At 43.8% G+C, this 24202-nt stretch overlaps 1 protein-coding gene across 8 annotated transcripts in view; it reads left to right on the plus strand.

The window, feature by feature from the left end:
- The first annotated feature begins 275 nt into the window (after positions 1-275).
- PXK (PX domain containing serine/threonine kinase like) overlaps positions 276-24202 on the plus strand; it is a 69702-nt gene continuing 45775 nt past the window's right edge. For 7 of the 8 annotated variants that reach the window (XM_060239403.1, XM_060239404.1, XM_060239405.1 and 4 more), the window contains exons 1-3: positions 350-869; positions 15209-15259; positions 17634-17681. In XM_060239403.1, coding sequence (XP_060095386.1) covers positions 768-869; positions 15209-15259; positions 17634-17681 — 201 coding nt within the window. In that variant the 5' untranslated portion in view covers positions 350-767. Of the gene's footprint in view, positions 870-15208; positions 15260-17633; positions 17682-24202 lie in introns of all 8 variants that reach the window. The other variant, XM_060239402.1, reaches the window with a different exon arrangement.

The following is a 24202-nucleotide window of genomic DNA, read 5'->3' on the forward strand; positions in this document are numbered from 1 at the left end:
GGCACAATGAATGGGGCAGGGCATAGAGCAGGCCTCACTGGGGGAGTGGAAGGGGGAGACCGTTTCAAATTTCCCATGTTATTCAGGTAGTTGGACTAGATGACCCTTGAAGACACTTCCAATTCTCTGCTTCTAAACTGCGGTGGAGCAAAGTTAAGAGTTCAGTAACACCTTTAAGCCCAACCGAGTTTTATTCTGCGTGCACACATCAGGGAAAGCTCATACCTGGAATCAAACTGGGTTGGTCTTAAAGGTGCCGCTGGCCTCTTAACTTTGTTCCGCTGCATCAGATCACGTGAACCTAGGCTTGCACAAGGGCGCTTACCCTGTGCGTAGCAAACTTATTCTACGGAGTATATAGCACTGGGTCTGCGGGTGGCGTGCTGAAGAGTGACTCCATCCTCTGCTGCGGGAGTCGCCAACGTGCGGCTTGTGAGTAAGACGAGGGCGGCCCCGCTCCTCCAAGGCCGCCCTTCTCTCCAACCGTGCGGGCTCCCTCGGCCCTCCCTGCCTTCCGTTCCCGGGCCTTGCTGCTGCTCGCTGAGGTCTGGCCGGCGTGGCCCACACAGCGCCCGGTGGAGGCAGAGCGGGAGCACAGAGACGCGACCCGCCGGGCTTTGAGACCCGGAGGAGGAGGCGGCCCCTGTGGCCTGCCCTGGTGAGGCTGCTCGACTGTTGACAGCGGGCAAAGCTGGAGGCAGCCGCCGGGTGAGGCACTGCGAGAGGCGCTGGGGCTGTCGCCGCCGCCGCTCCCGCCCCAGCTCGGCATGGCCTTCATGGAGAAGCCGCCGGCGGGGAAAGTGCTGCTCGACGACACCGTGCCGCTGACAGCCGTGATCGAAGCCAGCCAGAGCTTGCATTCGCACACGGTGAGGAAGGAGGGAGGCAGGCAGAGCCGGCGGGAATGCAAGGGGCTGGAGCAGGCCGGGCCCGGCTGGGCTAGGAAGGGCTGCCGGGGAAGCGGGAGCGAAGCGCTGGCGGGGCGCTGCATGGGCGGCTGCGTGTGTCTGTTTGCTGTGGGCGTGTGTGGGGAACTTGGGGCCCCTGAGGGCCCCACGGGGGCGTAGGGATTGGCTGGAAAATAACCCTGGGCTGAGTTGTCGGGCTTTGGGTTTGCGCGTTGAGCGGCTCCTCCTGGCTATGATTGGTTAGCTTTGGGGACGGATTTTGTTCCGACTGCGCCTTTAGTTGGTGGTGTCCGTTTGCGATGCCAGGGCTTAACCCTACGTGCTGTTGCCCCAATAGCAGGTGCAGAGCGCGCTTCCTTGATCCCAGAGAGTCCTCCCAGCCAATGTTCCCTTTAAGCTGAGTTCGTGTGAGCTAGCTCGCAGATTTTTGGCCTCCAGCTCACAGATTTTGGTCTTAGCTCAGGATAAATGGCCCCAGAGCGAAGTAATTTATGCAGTAGCTCACAGCTTCAATGCCAGTAGCTCACAAAATAGAATTTTCGTTCACAAGACTCCATGACTCCCAACAGACCCGGAATGGAGGGGAACAGAACACTAGATCGGAGGGAGAGTGCTGTTCCAGGCAGGCTTCAACCGTGGCACCATCTCCTCCCTCCCACATCTAGAAATTAAGCATTAGTGCAGGCTCTTCTGTGCCTTGTGTGCGTCCAGAGAATCCTTGGAGTTGGGGAAGGGGGTAAGTGGTAGCAGGCTAGTTTTATTGCATTACAAGGCCGTGTTGGGGAGGATTCGGGGAAAGTAAGTGGCTGTTTGATCAGGAGGTGAGTGAGCCCAATTATGGGGAGCTCACTGGAGGTAGTAGGCTGATATGTGGCATATTTGGAAAGGGGGAGGCTGGAGGAGGCTTGTTTGAGGTGTGGTAGGTTCTGATGGCGGGACTCTTGGGTTTTGGGATGAAACCCTCTTTGGCTGGGTCAGGCCAAAGGCTCATGTAATCCAGTTATCCGATGTTTCCGGAAAGCTCACAGCAGGCCATGAAAGCAGGAGCCTCCCTTGACTTTTTAACCCCATTATCTCAGAGATGTAATGATTCTTGAGTATGGCATGTGGAAAGGCACAAAGCGAGTAAGGGGCAAACTACCACCCAACCTAGTTTTATATGGACGTATGTTATTTATTGGCGCCCACTATCTAAATCCTGGTATGTCTTTTCTGAAAACTAAACTGGTCAGATGTCATAGTCAGCAAATCTGTATGTGTATAATATAGATGTAATCAGCCTTGAATCTCAATAAGAAAGGTGGACTATAAACATATATACACAAAACCATAACTTTGGTTGTGTAGATTTTATCAAACCTGAAAGTCATAGAAATGTACATTTGTTGCTCTCTTCTAAGGATGGTGAGGAAGTTAGGTTTTTGATTGTTGTATTCTACTGGAAGTGGCCTTACAGCTTGATTTATTCTTATTCTGTTGATGTTTGGACTCCTTGAATTGCTTCAGATAGTCTTAAGTCTTCTACATACTTACCTTTGGGGCTCCAGGAATAATTTAGAAAGTTGCCATGTTTGCTGTTTTGGTCCTGAGATAATAAAGGTGTTAAAGGTGATTTTCTGTAGGGAAAGGTTTGGATTTGAAACCGTTTTTAATTTATCTGTATTGTTCTGGCTGCTGGTTAACTACCCTTTGTTGGTTGATTACTGATAGTGAATGAACAGTCAGAGCTAGGTGACTGAATATAAATAGACAATTTATTTGTTGGCTGAGAGAGATCACTGTTCTGTAGGATGAGGTGAGTGGGAAAAGGAATGATTTGGAGACTGTTATAAGTTGTACGTTTGGAGTGCATTTGCTGACTTTGGGAATTTTAGCGGTTATGCTGTCTGCTGCAGGAATCTGCTTGCTTCCTTTGTGGTGTCCTGATGTGTTTGTAAATAAATGGAAGACTGTAACCAAGCCAGAAGTTGCACTCTCTTTGTGTGAAGGAAACAAAACTCTGGATGCTTCACTGCTTGGGGGAAACTGTGGGCATAACTTGTACATAACTTGTAAGCTCTGGCCTGGATAGCCCAGGCTAGCCTGATCTTGTCAGGTCTCAGCAACTTAACTATGGCTGGCCCTGGTTAGTATTTGGATGGGAGACCTTCAAGGAATACCAGGGTTGTGATGACGTGGAGGCAGGCAATGACAAACTGCTTCTGAACATCTCTTGCCTTGAAAACCTCACACAGTCACCATAAGTCAGGTGCGACTTGAAGGCAGTTTCCACCATCACCAACTTGTAAGAGAGCTAAGGAAAGCAACAAATTACAAAAATGTGGTGGAAAAGATGTAAAGTTTCAGCCTTGAATAGAGAGTTGAGAATTCTGAGGACAAGGAGGCTTCATGTGGTTGTTTGGAGCTTGGACACATTGTTTGAGAGCTGTAACTTGACTGTCCATGGTGTTCAGGTACACAAAGTATGTATACAAATTAACATTTGAGCTGTGTGAGGAAACCAGAAGGAACACTTATGGATTTTAGAAGGCACATCATGGTGAGTTGTTTATGAGGTCAGTGTTTCAGGTTTGTAAATAACTACTTACCTGTTTACCTGCAGCAAGTAAGAATTATCTCCAGGCAACTGTGCAAAGAGATTTTTGGAAACTTGAAGGAATTTTTATTTTTTAAATCTGGGTATTGGCATGTCTTTCAGACTCCTCAGTCTGAATGTCATTAACTCCGGAGTAAGCATCTTTTATGTCATTCAAACATACTTCAATTAAACAGGATAGTAAACTCTAATTGTTAAGCCTACTGGGCAACAATATGCCATGTGTTACGTTTACTGCCAGAGTGTTATGCTGATGTTTTGCAGTAGTCATAATTTTTCTCCTCAGTTGTAAAAAAGGCTAGGATTAAGAGTTTGCCCAGATGTCTATTTGTCACCAGGACCAGTTTGGTGCTTTTAGCACTAAATCAGGAGTAGGGGAGAGAGGGAAGCTACTGCAAGACAGATGGAGAGGATGTTTCTCTGCTTCGCAGTTCTGTCATAAAAGATCTGCTCAACAAATGCTTTAATCAAAGGCTGAAAACAAGGTGGTGTTAGGCTCCTGTCAGCAGCTGGCAATACTGTGCCTGGTACATAGTACAACTTATTCTTCAGTCTTACTAACTTCAGTGGGACTAAAAGGTAAAAGTAGTCCCCTGTGCAAGCACCAGTCGTTTCTGACTCTGGGGTGACGTTGCGTTCACAGCGTTTTCACGGCAGACTTTTTATGGGGTGGTTTGCCATTGCCTTCGCCAGTCATCTACACTTTCCCTCCAACAAGCTGGGTACTCATTTTTTTACCAACTACTTAGGGCCAAAACAAACATGGCAAAGATCATGTGCTCTGTTCCTCTAAATAAAGAGGCATTAGCAACCTCATGTGTCCTTGAGCCAGGTCCTGGAGAGATGTAAGGTTGCCAGCCTCCAGCTGGGGCCTGGAGAGCTCCTGCTTTTACAAGTGATCTCCAGCTGGCAGAGATCATCTACCCTGGATCAAATGGCTGCTTTAAAGGGTGGACTTTATGGCATTGTACCATGCTGAGGCCCCTCCCCTCCCCAAACACCACCTTTTCCCAGATCCATCCCCAAAGTCTCCAGGTGTTTTCCAACACAGACCTGGCAACCCTAGCAGAGCTGGTAACCTGTTAAGGGAAAAATTGCTTGTCTTTAAAAAAAAATTGTTTGTCTTTTTCTGTGTAAGTGCAAACAAAAGTGCTAGAGATCGAGAAGATTAGCAAACAGTGTGTGGAGACTGAAGAGTTAACCCCCTTCACTTTCCTGCATGACCATCAGAGCTCCAAGTGCTTGCAATTTGTCTTTTATACCAAATGCAAATGTGTAATCTTTGTCCTTTCTGATTTGATGCTTAAACACACATATGCCTGTAGATATTTGACAAGAAGTCACCAGATGAGAGTATTTCATGTATGTTTTTCATTGCTCTCTAAAATTTACTATTTTTCTGTTGGAGGGAGAGGAAATAAATCTTTTTTTTTTAAAGTGTTTTTTCTGTGCCTTTACATTTCCATAGAAAACTGAAATCAAATCCCCACCCCTTTATGCATGGCATGAGGAAGCAATATTTTAGGGCAACAGAGAGAGCAGCATCCAAGCTGAACTAAGAATTCTATTAAAAACATTTTATTTTACTTTATTTATACTCATCCTTTCTTGCTGGAGCTCAGGGATGGTTACAAGATTACAGGTTACAAGATATCAGACAGTCCAGAGAGACATCCAATGAACCCAAGACAACTAATGAACAATGCAATATCACATCATTCCACCCTTACTTCATAGTACCAAGGACACAACTCTTTTCGTTTTGTTTTTTGATGTAGTGAAATCTATATGTGATGTACCAGTTGTACCGTCAAGGTTTTATAAATTTAAAATGATTTCATGTGGCTTCTCTTGCCATATAAAACCTCAGTAGATCTAAGATCTGTTATAATGCATTTAGGCAAATTGTATGTATTTAAAATATACCTGCCTTTCTCCTGATCTCAGCACCAATGTGTAAATATGATAGACCTCCTCACAATAGGTTCTTTTCTAAGCTTCGCTGCTCTGAACACAGTTGCTGTTTCTTTACAATGCAAGTGATTAAGGGTGCTTTCCACATGGGGGCAGGTTAGTGTAGTTTTCCCATGCCAATACAACACATTGACAACACAGATTCCATGACACTTTTCCCCATAATTTCCTCCCCAGACGCCCAGTGGCCATTACCCATCCTGGTACCACCAGCTCTTTTTTAGTTTTTAAGGAACCTCCAATTGAATATAATATCAACAGGGGTCATTTTGTAGAAAAATAGGTGGTGGAGATCCTTCAGGGATTGTTATGCAGCTGTACCTACTATTCAGTGGAGAAGGTAGGTAGGTGGAGAGGAGGAGGGGGAGCTCTCAGAAAGGTTCAGGAGCTGTGCTCCTTTGAGCTGCTGAATTCAAGGCCTGCATATCAATATAACGTTATTACAATATGTGTAACAGGTTCTCTAAAATCCAGTTTTATTTTTTAAAGACCCTAGTTCCTTTCATTGCCTTTCCCCTTATATCTCCATAGTAAAAGGGGCCAGAGATGCACTTTTTCCAAAATGAAAGCTGGGAATTTAGATAACCAGTTATATATTGTCACGCTATTGTATTGCTTTTCAGTTGCCTTTTTAAAGAAAAGAAGAAGAAGAAGAAAATCTTAGTTTGCTGAGGGGTGGCTGTTGTGCAGAAAATGGCTCTTTTGTGGGCAGAAAGGTGAAAATCCAGACTTCCCTGCGGACCCTGCACATAGAGCAGCAATCCAGGCATTGGCGCAATCTTTCTCCAAGCTTCCGAGCAAATGAGGTTGAGAAAGATTAGGGGAAAACTGGGGGGGACGCTGGAAGGTGTATAAATGTACCACAGTGCTGTGGAGAAACAGGATCTACTGCATACACTTTGCAACACTGTCAAACCTGGGGCAAATAGTCTGCTTGGAAAACACCATGACCTCTGCAGGAGCAAAGCTGAACATTTTTTTACTGCTGTCAGGAGTGAGCTACTCTCTGTAGTTAGGCTGAAAGGCCAAACAGAATGGAATTGGTCTGAGAAAATAGTGTTTGTGCATCTTTGAACTGTGAATGTCAAGAGGAGACGCAAGTAGAGCTTTTAGTAGGCTTGTAAATAGTCATTCGCTTTCAAGTGTAGTGAATAAGACTGTCTAGGCAAGCAGGAAGAAACTTTCAAAATACTTTTTGAAAGGAAGAAAAGAGGTCATAAAAGGATAATCTATTTGCATGGGGAGATGGGTTAGTAGCTTTTTTGTTGTTGTTAAGGGCTAGCACCTTTTATGGGCTTATTTGCAAAGCTGGTATGTAGATTGAGGGGGTTGTGTCCATAACACAGTGTTCAAAATGAGCTGCTTGTCGTTTAAGATTGTTATAATTATAGGGCATTTTTTGCGAGGTACGAATTGAGGCTGACTCAGATTCATTTAAAATATTGTAGCAAGTGCTGATCTGGGCTGCTTGGTAAATTTAGGAATAGGGCCAAGAATTGCAGTAATGTAGCTTGTGTGTGTAAGTTTTTAAAGCTAGTTTTTTAATCTTATTGTGTTATTCCAGAGGAGACCTAAGACTTGTACTGATTGAGCGATATATGCTGAATTCCCTGTCATTCACCAAGCTTTTCTTTTGTAAAAATACAAGTTCCCTAATGTGGATTATGAGTGTGGAATTCTAAAAAGCTAAGGGTCAAATTCTAATTATGGTGTTGGGAGCTCTGTGACTGTCTAAATAACAATTTTAGGTTGTAAATAACAGCAAGGAAGAGACCCATTTGGAGTTGGGGGAGGGGCGTTTTAGCCCTTGCTCTGTGTAGTTTTCCCAATCTCAGCCCCCTGGGGCTGCTATTTATGTCATGGGGTGAGAGAACTTACAGATACTCATATGGGGCATGTTTGCCTTCTAAGATAAATAGCAGCAGGGGAGAGGAAGATGAGGTTGGGTAAAACAGCATGAGAAATCATTAATTCCCCTCCTCCATGAAGGCCCTGATCCATGGTCCTCCGTTTACACTTTAAAAAGAGCTATGGAAGACCCATTCACTGATCTTCTAGTGTCATTTTTAGTTATCAGTAATATTATATAATCATTAAAAACTGTGTATTTGCTGTGCACCTCTCGCCTAGACATAGCTACTGGCAGATGAATTAATCACGTGAAAAGCTTTCTGCACTCTTTAGCTTGTCTTTCTGTGCTTTGGAGCAGTCTGTTTTCAACATGACTGTTTAGGGCGAAAACACATTTATGGTTATCAGTTCTAAAAATGATGGATACCAGGGTTTGGGGTGTGTGTATCATGGGAATTTTCCATATATACACTCACACGCACTTACACTTACGTAATTCACATTACTGGTCAGTTAGTATGTATGGAAACCCAAAATGTTTCTTTGGCTGGTTGACATCATTTTTTTGGTATTGATTTTTAATTATCAGTAGGGTGGGAAGAGAGGGAAATTGACATAAAAAAGGAGTGTATATGCCTTGGTCTGGTTGTCTTAATAGATCACCCAACAAGACAGTTCATGCGATAATATTCACCATTACTATGCATGGGTGTGAAAATTGGACACTGAAGAGAATGTACAGAAAGAAATTCAGATTTGAGTCCAATCATGCCTTAGAGACCAACTAGAGTTTCAGGGTGTAAAATTTTAAGAGTCAGAGCTCCCTTTGTCATACATAGTAGAGTAGAAGAGGAGATCCCAGTCCTTTTATCCTAGTCAGAAGGTGGGAGGGGTGTCATAAAGAAAGGGATGGGAAGGTGCATTGTAATCAGCTTGATTAGACTGCAGGGGAAATGCTTGGGTGCAGAAAATTAGCATCAGTAGTGAGATGAGAATCTTATGTCCCTGATTCATATTATTATGGGACTCCCCTCATGCTCAAACAGTGAGAAGTTCTCATGGCTTATCTGGGTTGGTTCCCTTTGGAGGAGAGAGCCCTGGAAACTTATGGTGACTACAAATATGCAAATAGAACACAGGTGGAGGCAAGACATTGATGCAGGCAGAACCTTATTGAAGCCTTAGAAGAACCCTCCATCCCAAAGCACTTCATCTTCAGTCAGTGCTCAGCTGTTTCTGTCCCCAAACTCCTATCTGGTATTTCTTTTCAAACTGCCCCCCCCCCCCCCCGCCCAATCAGCCTGGCATAATGGCATCCTTCCCCACAGCCAATGTTGATAAAAAGTTCCAGAGGTAGCATTAATTTGTGGATTGTCTTGGGTGAAAGTGTACTAGGGATTTATGCTGTCCTCATAATAGTTGTTTTTTTAATCTAGTGTACAAGAAGAAAACAGGGAGAGGCAAAAATATTCTTGTATGGCATCAAATATGCTACCCCATGTTAGAATGAGTGGGAGAGACCCTGCATTTTGAGATGTTTTACTTTCTGTCATTTAGTAGCCATCTTTCAAAACTGCTCCGGCTGTTTCTTCATGCACTCTGGATTACCTGACCAATTAGCTGCAAGGTAATACTTCTCAGCCATGGTAGGTATCTTGCTAAAGAGCTTTCAGGAGCAGGGCTGGCAGTACCCAGTAGGCTGGATAGGTCACCACCTACCTGGCCCATTGGGTCCCTCACTGCTGCCTGTCTCTTCACCACTCTCCTCCATGTTGCCATCCAGTCTGGAGCCCTACCAGGAGTGATGTGGGCAGGTGGTGGGGGTAGCAGGGAAGGGGTTGAGAAGGGGCAGTGGTGTGGTGGTGCTCCCCCTCCCAGTGTTCCACCTTGGGCCCCCCTGTCAAGCTTGCTGTCTCTGCTGCCTGCCTCTCCACTGCCCTTCTTCACCTCGCTGTCCAGATAGCCTGGCAGCCTACCAGGAATGCTACGGGCAGGCAGCAGGGGCGGCAGCACCCCCCACACCAGCATGCCACTTGAGGGCAGAGTCAGGCAGGGGCGCCCTCAACTTGGGCCCGCTGCCATGCTTGCCATTGCTGCTGCCTACCACTCCACCGTCGTCCTCCACCTTGCACCAACAAGTTCCTCAACGAGGTCATCTGCGATGGTAACATGCTCATTGGCACCCTCCATGGTGAGTGAAGAGGTAGAGGCAGGGGGACCCAGTGCTTCCCTGCCTCTTCTTTGTCTTCTGCTGCCCCATGGTTCTGGTGGCCAGTCAATGAGCAGGGTGGGTGGCAGTGTCACTACAGGCTGACCAGCTTGGCGGCAGGTGATGACAATGGGGAAGATGTGTGCGGTGTGGTGGCATGGGTGCTCCCCCTCCCAGCATGCCACCTGAGGTCAGAGGCAGACAGGGGCACCCTCAGATTGGGCCCACCGCTGCCACACACACTCTCACCACCTCCAGCTGCTGTCACTCAGGCACTCTGGGGTAGGTTTTGGCTTTGCCAGCAGGTCTGGGGGGAGGAAGAGCGTGGGCAGCAGGGCACGAAGTCAGAGTGGGGGGCCTCACCTAGGATGCCAAAATACCTGGTACTGGCCCTGGTCAGGAGACCATCTCTTTACAATAAGCTTCCATCTGGAAAATATCCACAGCTATTGAAGAAATACTTCAATATGTATCTGTCAGAAGGAGCTTTGGCTCTTGAAAGCTTATACTCAGAAAATTGTGTTGGTTTCTAAGTTGTTACTAGACTCTAGCTGAAGAAAGGTGCCACTTGAGACAACACTTTACTGATAGACCCATTTATGGTAGTTGAATAGAACACCAGCATGCTTTCTGAAAAGCCATTCCTTGTCAGCGTGAAACACATTTGCATGTGGTGGTGGTCCAAATGTTTGTTTGAATTATTTGTAAGTGTGTTGCAATGTGGTGGCCAATTTGCATTTTCCTGCCAAATGGGTGACAATCAAAGAGGTGTTGGTACCTACCATGTAGCAGTGCAACAATACACGTTTCATGAGTATTCAGTGGTCTTGCTACCTTCTGCCATATCATATGGAATATGTTGCTCATATTGGGGATAAGCTCAATTCCTAATGGGATGCAGAAATTGACAAGTTTCTGTCTTCCATATTGACACATGAAGCTGCCTTACACTGAATCAGATACAACCAAAATGTCAAATCATACCAATATGACACTATGCAACAATAAAGATTATTTTTTTTAAAAAAAGGTAAGGCATATTGCTTTTATTAGACTTTCAACATACAGTTATACAATATACTATCAGAGAATCACTCCTATCACAGTGTTGTACCACAGAATCCTACTGTATGAAAAATCAGTTTATGTGTATATCTTTTAAAAAGTTCCAAAATTCTTCAGCATCATATTCAATAATACAGTTCAAATAGAAGGGCTCAAACTGAAAATTTAAACATTAATTAAAAAAACACAACTTGATTGTGTAGTCAAAGTCCAAAGTATCCCAATTGGAAAATTTAGAGTCCTGAATTCCAATGCCTAGACGAAGACTCTGGATTTATTCAGCTTAGTTTTGTACTGTCTTCCTCAGATCATGGACTGCTAGTATGACTATTCATTGTATATGCTGGATGCCACGATTATTAATCTTTGTTCTTATAATCCAACTTTCCAGAGTTCATACACTAAATAATTCTGCTTCCACTCTCTGATTTTCTGTGGATTTACTGCTCAGATTGCAATAGTTGCTTGAGGACTGCAATATTTTCCATTGAATATTTTGGACTTTGAATTAATACACCTAAGTTGTGTTTATTTAATGTTTAAATTTTCCATATGAGCTAATGTACCCTTCTGGGACTGGGTTTATATCTGAGTATATGGTCACTAACAGTTTCCCTGTTGAGGTTGTGTGCTGGCTTAATGTCCCTAATAGCAGGAGTAGGGTACTTGCCTTCCCTTTACTATGTAGGTGTTTTTAATTCTTTTGTTCACCTATTTTTCTCCTGATGGTATGTGTTTTGTTAATGAAATAAAATTATTTTAAAATTAATTGGAAAAAATTTCCATATGAGCCCCACTATTTGAATTGTGTTATTTAATATGATGCTGTAGAACCCTGGGACTTTGTGAAAGATATACACACAAACTGATTTTTTATACAATGTGATTCTCTGATATAATGATGTTATGAGAGTGATTCTCTGATAGTATATTGTATAATTGTGTGTTGAAATTCCAATGAAAGCAATATACCTTAGTGTTTTTTTTTTTAAAAATAGTCTTTATTGTACAGTATTACACTGGTACGGTTTGACAGTGTTTTGGTTGTATCTTATTGAACCGTGACACCTCCTGTGACTGAATTTTACACTGAATCAGACCATTGGTCCATCAGTCACTGTTTTCTAACCAGACTGGCAGTGTTTCTCCAGGTCTCAGGAAGAAGTCTTCTACATCACCTATGCTAGATCGTCTTAACTGGAGCTGTTGTTCATTGAATCTGGGACCTGCGTGCAAAGCGGATGCTCCACCACTGAGCAATGGCCCCTTCATGGCTCATAAGACAGCCTACAATATCTGTTATTCCGAGGCTTATAGGTTTATGACTTTATGGTTTTGAGACTTTAGAGGAAATAATTTGTTTTGGGTAGAGAGATCTAGCTTTGTATTTTATCTTCTGTGGCACTGTGTGTGCTCTAGAGATCGGTGTTTAAATTCTGAAATAAAGACAAATGAAACTGTGCAGCTTAGAGAGGCATGAGGTTAGGAGGACACTATAACTTGCAAAAATGGCTTACAGATTAGATCTCTGGTGATCACCCCTGAACACAGGAAGTTGTCTTATACCAAGTCAGATCACTGGCCTGTCTATTCTGACTGGCAGTGGGTCTCCAGGTGAGAGGTCTTACGCTGCATACTATCTTGGTAGATCAAGGTGGTCATCTGTGTTGCTTTAGTCTAGAGCAATAAAACATAGTTAGAATCTAGTGACACCTTTAAGACCAATCAAATTTTATTCAAGGTGTGAGCTTACAACAACCAGCTTTATTGGCATATCAACCATATTATTGACAGAGAGGGGGAAAGGAAAAAAAACCCAATACAGACCATCATGGTCCTATTTGCTTATACATTATTCTTCTTATAGATGCAAGGTACAAAAATTTGGCCACAGTTTCAGTCACCATTTGGTTCCGAGTAGATAATAGAAAAAGGGTTTTACATTCATCAGATTTCCCTGCTTGCTCTCTCAACAAGGGTTCAATAAGTGTGGAGTGAATATCAGGGTAATAAGAACAGTACAAAAAGACATGTCCAAGGCTTTCTGTGGCCCACTGACTACAAGCACATAGCCTATTAGCATATGGAGTTTTGTGAAATCTCCCGTAAAGTACCGCAGAGGGTAACACATTAAAATGGGCTAGCGAATCTCTCGGCTTGGCTTCGTGAACGAAGATTTAAGAAGGGTGCAATAGTCCACGTTTGCTGCAGGCTCGCTGGTGGCTGACAAGACCAATGTGGGACAGGCAGGTCCGGCCACAGCGGCTGCAGGGAAAAGTCTGATTTAGGGTTGGTCCTGTAGCAGTGTGATTCTTCCTCAATCTCCTTTTGTCCTCAAGACCAGCTATGCGTGTGTTCTCAAAGGAAGAGACAGCCTGGTGGATGGTGTGCCTCCATGCTTTGCGATCTGAGGCTAGGTCAGACCACTGGTGATGGTTGATGTGACAGGTGCTAAGGGATTTCTTCAAGGAGTCCTTGTACCTTTTCTTTGGTGCCCCTCTATTTCGATGGCCGGTGGAGAGTTCACCATACAGGGCAATCTTGGGAAGGCGGTGGTTTTCCATCCTAGAAATATGCCCTGCCCAGCGCAGCTGCGTCTTCAACAGCAGTGCCTCGATGCTGGTAACCTCTGCCCGCTAGCGAATAAGCTCTGTGGTAATGCTGTGCAATTAAACAAGTAAGATACTCTGCCTTATAGCCATATGGTAGAATCCCCAGACCCAAGAGTGAACATCTACCTTTAGCAAGGCTCCTAGGACCGTATATTTCAATGTCAGAGTCTTTGTTTGATCTGTGCAAAAGCTGATCTTTTTGGAAAAGAGGAGAAGTAAGCAATACTAATCCCTATTGAATTAATTTTTTTCTTCTCTATGGTTTAACCACTTAAATGACTGAGACTCCGATAAAGTATGCTTGCACACGAAAGCCCCTGCTTTGAATAAAGCTTTGTTGGTCTTAAAGGTGCCACTGGACTCTAACTTTGTATACTACCTGGTTCTTTTAAGTAGAAATGCTGGCAATTGAAACCTGAGAACTTCTGCATCAAAAGTAGATTCTTGACCACTGAACCGCGGCCCTTCTCCTGGTCTTCCCTTGCTGTTAGTGGCAGGGTACATAGTCTTTTGTAGCTTGATTTTGTAGCAAAATATTTCTTAGTGCCAATAGTAGGAATTTCCCACAGCCAAACTCAGAAGTGACATGATTGCTTAAAAGAGAGTAGCAGACTGGATGGGATTCCTTTTTTAGGAATTGGTATGCTAATGCAGTATACATATTTATTTATTTCATTTATGCCCCACCTTGTTCCCCAATGGGGACCCAAAGCAACTTACATAATTCTCCGCTTGTCCATTTTATCCTTAAAACAACCTTGTGGGGTAGGTGAGAATGAGAGGGTGTGGATGGTCCAAGTTCACCCAGCAAGCTTCTCTGGCAGAGTAGAGGTTAAAACCTGTGGTCTCCCAGATCATAGTTCAGCACTCTAACTATTGCACCAAACTGGCTTTTCTTGTATCTGGAAGAGGTGCTAGGCTTGTGCTGATCCTTATGCTGATAGTTCATTTGGCACACTGGGGTCCAGTGGGACTGGAATGAATGGAGTGAAATAATATTAAGAATTTAGTATAAAGTCTTCATGTTTATACTGTCCTTTCCTACACCCTTTGGTTTAGTGCTGTAGGTCTTATGAACCATGAGAGCATCATTGTCAAAGGTGAATCTGCATAGGAAACTTCTTTCCTGTGAGAGCCAGTTTGGTGGTGTGATTCAGTGTGCGGACTCTTCTCCGGGAGAACCGGGTTTGATTCCCTGCTCCTCCACTTGCACCTGCTGGAATGGCCTTGGGTCAGCCATAGCTCTGGCAGAGGTTGTTCTTGGAAGGGCAGCTGCTGTGAGAGTCCTTTCAGCCCCACCCACCTCACAGGGTTCTGTTGTGGGGGAGGAAGGTAAAGGAGATTGTGAAGCCACTCTGAGATTCGGAGTGGAGGGCAGGATATAAATCCAATTTCTTCTTTTTGATGATCATTTAAAACATCAGATCCACTTGTGCATCTTAAATTTACATTGTTGTCCTAAGCAGAATCATGCCCTTCTGAATTTAGGAGGGACGGTGGCTCAGTGGTAGAGCATCTGCTTGGGAAGCAGAAGGTCCCAGGTTCAATCCCTGGTATCTCCAAAAAAGGGTCGAGGCAAGTAGGCATGAAAAACCTCAGCTTGAGACCCTGGAGAGCCGCTGCCAGTCTGAGAAGACAATACTGACTTTGATGGACCGAGGGTCTGATTCAGTATAAGGCAGCTTCATATGTTCATATGTTCATATGTACTGAAGGACCTGACTCTGCTATGCATCACATTGGTAAGGAAGGGAGTTTAGCACTGCAATGAGGGTGCAACATGGAAAAAACTTCAGAGAGGAAAGGATGGGGGAGAGAAGAATGAGCCAGAGGCTTGTGCATACAACCCTGGAAGAACGGTAAAGCCCAAAAGGCAAAACTCATGTCTGAAAGCCTGCAGAGGCATTTTTGGACTACTTACTTGGGAAGAAGTGTGAATGTTTCATCTGGCACTTTATCTCTAACATGCTTTTTCTCCCTTCCTTGTTTCTAGGAGTACATAATTCGTGTACAAAGAGGGATTTCTATGGAAAATAACTGGCAGGTAACTTAACATTTGATATCTGTTGAGAAAATAACATTGGGGCAGTGGCAGTATAGCAAAAGGGTCCCTCTTGTCACCTGATAATCTGAGGCTGCTGGACTCAGTTCCCCAAGGACTGCTACCATACAGCTTCTGGTGCCCTTTAGGGAATCCTTTAGGGTGGTGCTTCCAGACAAAGCCCTTTTGAATGAAAAGCTGTGCAGCAACAGCACAGGGCCTGGTAGGTTGTTCCTGTGCATTTCTTGTTCACATCTCAGTCTGACTTGAGTCCAAAAAAGCTAGGGCCTGAAGAAAACGGACTGCAGGCTTTAAAAAAAAAAAAAAGACTCCAGGGCAATTCAGACCATTTAGGCAAAAAGTACATCGCAGTACTTCATACTTTCTCTAGACTCTCTGGACTAGAGTCAAGGAACAAATGCACATAAAATATATTCAGTTTTGCTTTGTTTATTAGTATTATATAGGGTATGCCTGGGGGGGGAATTGGTCCCCCCCCGATCTGCCAACAAAGCAGGATGCCAAGTTTGAAAGGGACGTAACAGATTATGAAGGCAAATGCTCTGCCTCAGGACACCGATACGTAAATGCCTAATCTCTTCATCAGTCTGTGTAGTCCAAACCAGAAAGTACTGCAAGCAGAGATAATAGAGCTGCAAGGTGCACGTGGAGCAGAAAGCTCCAGATTATTCAAGGCTGTGCCTCTCTGATCTAAAGTGCCATGCCTTGGTGCAGCCTGGAAGCAGATTTGCATACCAGACCAATGCCAGTTGTATACCTGACTCACCAGTTTTGAAACAAAGTGTGGCTTGGACATGATGTAGTATACACGGAACTGGCTTACACTGACTTTGTCTGTTGGTGTATCAGTATTCTGCCAGGCAGCAATTCTCCAGGGTCTCGGGTAGAGGACTCCTACTTAATCTGCTACCTATTAGATGGAGATGGCTGGAGTTTGAACCTTGGACCTTCCGTGTGCAAAGCAAATGGTCTACCACCAAGCTATTTTATGCTTCTCTGGAGAGCTTCCTCACAGTCCTACCCTTGTTTTATCTGTACCATCTGGCCCAGGAGGCTATTTTCTTCCTTTCACCTACTTATGTCCTTGGAAGCATGGGCTCTTGGATGTGTGCCATCTCTGTATACAAGGAGTCCTAATTGGTCTGCAACTTCTGATGTATGTGACTGATTTTGCACTCACCCTATGCCACTCTGATGTTCCTCTTTTCAGTGCAGCATCCTTCCGATTTCCCACTATCTTCCCCGGGGCTTCAACATGCGTGGCCATTTTTGCGCGGCAAAGAGAAACTGGTTTTTAGCGGTTTCTCTTTGCCTCACAAAAACGGCGACGCAAGCTGAAGTCCCAGGGCAGATAGTGGGAAATCAGAAGGATGCCCGCGCTGAACAGAGGAACGTCAGAGCAGTGTAGGGTGAGTGTGAAAGTCTGTGTTTTAAAAACTTACTCTTAGGCGGGTGGCCATATTCATCTTCAGTAGAACAGCAAGACTTGAGTCCAGTAACACATAAAACACCAATGGGATTTCCAGGATATGAGCTTTTGCAAGTCAAAGATCCGTTCATCAGATGTCTAATATTCATCATCAGATATCTGATGAAGTGAGCTTTTACTCTGGAAAAGCTAACACCCTGGAAATCCTGTTGGCCCTTAAGGTGTGACCAGACTTGAGTCTTGCTCTTTTAAATACATGTGACTGTTTGTACTTTGCATGTTTGATGCAGAGAATGGTGCTGTTTGGTTGCCATCACACACACTAAATAATGCACTTTCAATCCACTTTCAATGTACTTTCCAGCTGGATTTTGCCAGTTCACACAGTAAAATGCAGTTGGAAAGTGCATTGAAAGTGGGTTTAAGTGCATTATTTAGTGCGGGTGATTGCAGCCTTTGTTATTTATGACATTTTAAATCTGCCTTTTAAAGAAAGACTCAGTTCAGGTTACAGTGTTGTTGGCATTACCATGTTGTAATGCTGGTACATCTGCAAAAATCATGGTTGCAAGGTTTGGAAAACCTCTCTGATGTATCGGATGCCATGATGCAAAGATTTCTAGGCAGAGTAAAGCTTTTGAATGGATATCAATAATGTTCATAGCAGGAATGCTTTACATTAAGGCCATCATAAACATGAATTTTCTTATCCCCATTTTAGCTGGGAAACTGGACCTATAAAGTTAGTTGTAAGAATGCTTACCACAGTATAACGGGGAAAGTATAAGCCCATTTTGTTTTTACTGGCCTAGGCCAGCTGTAACATGCAGTGGCAGTGATTTCTCCATCCTTTATGTGATTCTCTTAGAAGGTTTTTGCATCTGAAACATAGTTGGCTTCTCTCCATCTAATTTTGTGTTTTTGCAGATTGTGAGAAGATATAGCGACTTTGACTTGCTGAATAATAGTTTGCAGGTAAGAAGTCTTTTCCCCCCTACTTACGATACAAAATTCTATTCTGAATATTTATGTGTTTCTAAAGCAACTTTTGCATACAAGGCAATGAAAAGGCAAATAAATCAGTCAACTGGCTGTTTTTCTCTGATCTTTATCTTATTTCTGTTGTTTTGCATGTATGCCTTCTGGTTTCATAGACATTGTTTGGATTTTGCAGTTAGTCTGTATTATCGCAATTTTTCTTTAGTTCATGGGCCATTTAGAAACTTTTAAAATGGAAAGGCAGCATATCCATACCTCAAGTAAAGTACAATAAAAGCAACTTGAAAGGAAAAGCAGGCTTCCTAATTTATTTTTGATTACCAGAAATATCTGTAAGCCCACCTTTCTCCCACTACACTGAGGAAGTTCAAAATGTCAGTATCAAGTTGTTCTTCTGGGAGAAGAATCTGTGTTTTGTGATTTTTTTTAATGAGAGCAGCTGAAAAGATGAATGTGGGGGAGTGGGAAATATTTACACTTGTCCAGTGATGGCATAACTTGATCTTTTTTTTTTAGTTCAAATACCTTCTTTTCTCTCCCCCCCCCCCCTTAGAAAAGCCAAAGTCATATTGATTCTTTTAAATGGAGGCCCGAGCTGCAGCATGTGTCTGTTTCTAAAACCACTTTCTAATGCTCTTCATTGTGTGATACATTTCTTTGTCGCTAGGTAATGTTTCTTTCTGGGCTTCCCCCCTGAACACTGCAGCTTCTGTTTATTTGTGTTCTTTCATGGACGTTCATTTCTCTTTAGTCGGAAAAAATACAGGGCTGTATGAGAGAAAAGCTCAGTGCTTGCAGAGAGAAAAGGGAACTGAGCCATTGTAGAGTTTCTTCAGAATTTATTTCGACAGGCCCTTTTGAACCTCCTCACAGTCTGTCTGATGCAGGCTATGTAAGAACTGTGTCTGAATGTGGTCTCTTTCAAGCTGATGCAGATATATTGTACTGCCCTCCATGTATGTGCACTGTCAAAGGCACAAAATAATAAAATGTTAAAGGTGGACAGATTCCTGCTTAGGGCATTTTAATGAGCTGTAGTAGCAAACAGCCTTGGCATTTTTTCTGCATTGCCATCAACAGATGATTTATCTTAAAAGTGCTGCCTCCTGGGCTACTTCCTCAGTTGCCCTTAAGTTCAAGGATCCTCCTGTATCCGCTTTCCCAATAGCTGTGCTGACTTGCATGTCCTGTCATGTTTAACACTGCATGATTCATCTGGCTTTCTGGAAGAAGGCCTTACCTGAATTGCATAATAATAGTGCAACGTTGCAATGGTGTTCTCTGCTCAGGCAGCATTAACAAAAGGCCCGAAGTGGGACGTTTAGTAAAGGCTGTGTGGTAAGGAAACTGTATATCCCTCCCCCCCTCCCCGGTTCATTTTTTTTAATGGACATCCTGGAAATTGGTCATCCTGGTATGGTCTAGGTTGAGGCAGACATGGAATCTGTAAGCACAGCAGAATTGTTCCCCTGAGAAAACAGGAAACTTGGTTGACTCTGGTAGGGGCAGAGGGATATTAAATCACTTTTTGGGAGAAATGAATGAGTTCAGCATGGGGTTTTCTAGGAAAAACATATCTCAGCATGATAGAAGAGGCAGTTCTGCTTTAGTTACAAATGCTGTGAACCTTCCTTCCTGTTTCCACCGTATGAACTGAGAATACATTTTCAGGAGAGAAAACAATGAAAGTTTTTCAAAGGAATGAAATAGCAGCATTGTTCCCCCCCCCCCCAAAAAAAACCCCTGTCAGTCTTACAAGATCCAGCAAATTTTCTCACGATTTTGATGTTAGTAAAGCATTTGATTATGTTTGTTTGTTTGTTTGTTTGTTTGTTTTTTAAAAAAATGCAGCTGAAGATATCACCACCCTACCCCTAAATATTAGAACTGGGTTACCTGCTGGAAAGATGTTTTTTCACCACTGTCTGCATCTCACTAGGATGGTATAGACAGAATTTCTCAGTGGTGTTCCAAATCTTAGGATCTGGGGCTGTTTGCCTCTAGTGTCATGAGTTAAAGTTGGAGAAAGGAGACTGTTCTCTATTTTTGTGATGGTGGTGTCCTGGAGAGGTGAAGGCCTGGAAAAATTCATTAGAGACCAATGTTCCCTCTAAATCTTGTGAACAGAAATTCTACTTCATGAGTTACAGGCATTTGATTTGTGAGCCACTGTGGAAATTAGTTTGCTCTGGGGCCATTTTTCCTGAGCTAAGACAAAAATGTACGAGCCAGAAGCTTAAAAACTGTGAGCTAGCTCACACTAACTCAGCTTAGAGGGGACACTGTTAGGGACCCTCCCCTTTCACTTTTTTCCTTTCTGAGGATTTCTTTCCCAAAGGAAAACTGGAAATGTTAAAGAACGTTGGGGGGGGGGGGACACTATGGAATAGTTTATTTCAGAATGAAGGGTTTTTTTAGATAAGAATTTTACTTTTCAGATGTTTTCTATGTAGTAACAAGGTTTTTAAGATAATTCATGTGTGAACTATAGTTATGTACAGCTCTCAGATTCAAGATGTATTTCTGCTTTTAGAGTTCACCGTCATTTTCATTTTATTGATTTAGATGCTTATTCCTTGCTTGTCTCCTTAGTGAGGACTGAGTGGCTTACAATATAATCCTCCTTCATTTTATCCTCACAACAACCCTGTAATGTAGCTTAACCTGAGAGAAGAGTGACTGACAGAGATCATCCAGTGAGCATCTATGGCAGAGTGTGCATGTGAACTGGGGAAGATGACCTGGTGTGTAACCATTACACCACTAGAACTGAGTCCAGTAGCACCTTAGAGATCAACGAGATTTTCAGGGTGTAAGAGTCCAACACCCTTTGTCAGACACAAATTGGAATGGAGATTTCTGAGTCCTCTATTCCAAATCTGATGACTTTCAAAAGCATTTACCTCAGAAGTCTTGTTGGTCTCTAATGTGCTACTGGACTCAGTTCTAGCTGTTCTACTGCAGACCAACACACCTATCTTCTGAAACATTACACCACTCTGGTCCCACTTATGAGAGGCATGTTATGGGTTTCTTGTGGTTTGCTGCTTTCCTCCTCCTGGTTTGGTGAAGATACTGTGAGTCAGATGGTACTTCCCAATGTACCTCCTGGCTTGGCCCTCTGCTGGCAGCCTTTTCACTTCCAAAGACTGCACACAGACACCTGCTAGAGGGCATCAAGCAGTTTATTCCCTTGCCTTGCTGGAGGATGGAAAAGTCAGAAGGAGGCATTGGGTTTTTTAAAAAATCTGGTTGTAAGCTGCTTCAAGTAAAGACAGAAACTGGATAATTTTTAAAAGAATAAATCCCATTTTATCATGGTCACAGAATTGTCACTGATCTTCAGTAGCCCCAGATTTCTGAAGCTTGTTCTGGTGATTTAAAGCAGCGCCAGAATACTGGGCCATCTCAAGCTATTGAGCCACCTCAAGTGTCCACTTCCTGTGTTGCTTGGCAGTGTGTGGGGTGGGACATGAAGGAAGTGCCTTGGACTTCAGTGGCGCCTATGCACTTCCTCTGTGACCTACCCTGCATTCTGTTTTCTCATGATTTACAATTGATTTACAGTCAGGGCTTTTTTTGTAGCAGGAACTCCTTTGCGTATTAAGCCACACACCCCATCATGTAGCCAATCCTCCAAGAGCTTACAGGGCTCTTAATACAGGGCCTACTGTAAGCTCCAGGAGGATTGGCTGCATCAGGGGTGTGTGGTCTATTATGCAAAGGAGTTCATGCTACAAAAAAAGCCCTGGCAGTAATGCCCATTACCCCATGAAAGAGGAGTGTGTGTCTGTTTCCTTTGGGTTATATGTGGTCCAGGCATGTAGACCCCTGCCTTTTGGATTTGGACTTTCTTTCAGACCTCTGCCTCCCTCACCCCACTTTACCTCTTGGTCTCTCACTGGTCCTGTTGAGTGGAAAAGCCTGCTCTGTGATGGAGTACTTGGAGTGACTGGCTCTTCAGTGGCCCTCCTATATTAGGTATTATTACTCTGATTGGTAATCCTCCAACTCAAACATCTGTATTATTCCCCTCAATAAGCTTGCTTCTAGTTTTATTCTATCTGGAATCAACATGTTCCTTCAGAACTTGTGGAGGTATCTTGGCCCTTGGTCAGCAATTCCTTATAGGCATTTCTGTGCGTCGCTGCCTAGATTGGGTACATTCCTTGAAGCCAGCGCTTCATCCACACATAGTTGAATATTGCACTGTCATTGCATTATAGAAATTTTAACTCAGTTGCCCTGTCTGCATAAGATACAAAGGACTGCTATAGCAGTAGCGTCCCTTCATGTGTCAATGCAACCCAGTAGTAGAACCTAAGCAAGCAGCTCTATTTATTATTATTTAGTTTATTTTTATTCCGCCCCTTCCCCCTTTTGGGGGGCTCAGAACGGAGTACAACAATTTAAATTAAGAGCACAATAAAATCATAATAAAATCAACTTCAGCAATCAGTAGAGTGCAATAGGTTAGTTCGCATGATGATATGAAGCAAGATAGTATAGCACCACAATACAGTGGTGCGGGGGAGGCCAACCGATCTAATAGGTGGATAGATGCCTGCTGCCTCATCCAAAGACCAGGCAGAACAGCTCCGTTTTACAGGCCCTATGAAAGGCCAACAAGCCAGGTAGGGCCTGGATCTCCATAGGGAGCTGATTCTACCAGGTTGGGGTCAGGATAGAAAAAGCTCTGGCCCTGGTAGAGGCAAGACGGGCATTCCTTGGACCGGGAACTGTCAGAAGATCTTGGGAGACGGAACAAAGCGACCTCTAGGGCGTATATGGAAGGAGACAGTCCCGTAGGTATGTTGGTCCCAGGCCCCGTAAGGCTTTAAAAGTCGAAACTAACACCTTGAAACGGATCTGGTACTCTATAGGCAGCCAGTGCAGGTGGCGGAGCGCTGGCCGTATGCTCACCCGTATAGGTGATGCAGTCAGCAGGTGAGCTGCTGCATTCTGCCCCTGCTGCAGTTCCCGGATCAGTTTCAGGGGCAAGCCAGCATAGAGCGAGTTACAGTAGTCCAGCCTGGAAGTGACCATTGCATGGATCACTGTAGCCAGATCTTGGGAGGATAGGTATGGTGCTAGCTGCCTGATCTGCCATAGATGGAAGAAGGCAGACCGTGCAGTTGTGTGATCTGGACCTCCATGGAGAGGGAGGCATCCAGAATCTGTTAATACATGAGTAAGAAGAGGTGGAAGGAGTGGGTTTTGCCTTTTGCTCAGTCTGTTGACTGTGGATTTGGGCTGTGATTGAAGAATGGGCCCCATTCACACTGACATGTGTCTTCCTGGCTACATCGCCTTTGTCTTTTAGGGAAGAGGACTGTTTATAGAGTGGGTTGGTAGATGTTGCCTGATGATTTATGATGTTACAGGAATGTGGGCTTTGTGCCAATTTGGGTACAGAGCTTGAAGCCTGGAAGAGTTAAAATCTTTAGTCCTGATTAGATCTTTGACAAGAGGCAGCTTGTCCTTCATGGTAGCAGCTGAGGAGTTTGCTTCTGGAGGCGGGTAGGCGTGAATCCGGTGGTTGTGCTGCACCCTTTTGTGCTTCCCTCTCTTCCCCTAATTCCCCTCACACCCTCCTGTAACAGTGTGTGCAGTGAGGACTTCAGAGGAGTTATAAATACCAAGTTCTGCTATGTTTATTGTAAGTGATTGGTTGTCTTGTAGTTTATTTAAGTAGGAGTGCAGAAGCAGTGGTACTGAGATTACTAAGCTTTGGCTATCAGTTATTTCATCAAACTAGTTTGAGCTCTGAGGCAAGAAGGTTATTTTCCACTTCTAGGTACTTTACTGACTTACTTAGTCAGACTGAAGATTGCGCTTAAGCTGTTTCCTTTCTCTATAGCAGACATTTCCCCAAAACGTGTCCCATGAATCTCAAACTGTGTTTTCAGCAACTTTGAATATTCACATTGAAGTGGGTGGATGGTGGGGGTGGTGAAAATGAGTAATACTTTTGGGGGGTGTTTATGGCATAAATTTTCTGTGATTGACCTTTTTTCTCTGAACCCAGCTTTTCCTCTCTGAATAGGCTTTTTTTAGATGGATTTATTGCTTTTCAGAAGTATTGCCTGAAAGGTTTGAAAAGCTGTACAGGAAGGTTTTGATGGTTCTGTCTTGTCCCCCTGCAATTGAAACAAAGTTCCTGATAACCTTAGGTTTTGAAAGCAAAAAGTAGGCTTTCTTAAAGAGGAGTAAGCATTGCTATGTAGGATGTGAACTCCTGTATTTGTTTCTTATAGATGCCAAGGGGAGATGTGCACCTTTGATTGCTGATAGGACTTTAGCTAGTGGGGCACAATCCTTTGTAAGCAACTTAGAGCATCTTGCATGCTCTGGATGTTCTGCTTCCATCATGTTTCAGTCTCTTTTCCTCTCAAGAGTCCAATAATTAGAGTCCCTACTTACCATGAGAAAGTTCAAACACTGTTGGCTTTTTTGTTTTTCTTCCTTAAACAGCTATCTGATTACATAGTTAGGGT

Source organism: Heteronotia binoei, chromosome 5 (assembly GCF_032191835.1).
Source record: "Heteronotia binoei isolate CCM8104 ecotype False Entrance Well chromosome 5, APGP_CSIRO_Hbin_v1, whole genome shotgun sequence".
Taxonomy (NCBI): Eukaryota; Metazoa; Chordata; class Lepidosauria; order Squamata; family Gekkonidae; genus Heteronotia; species Heteronotia binoei.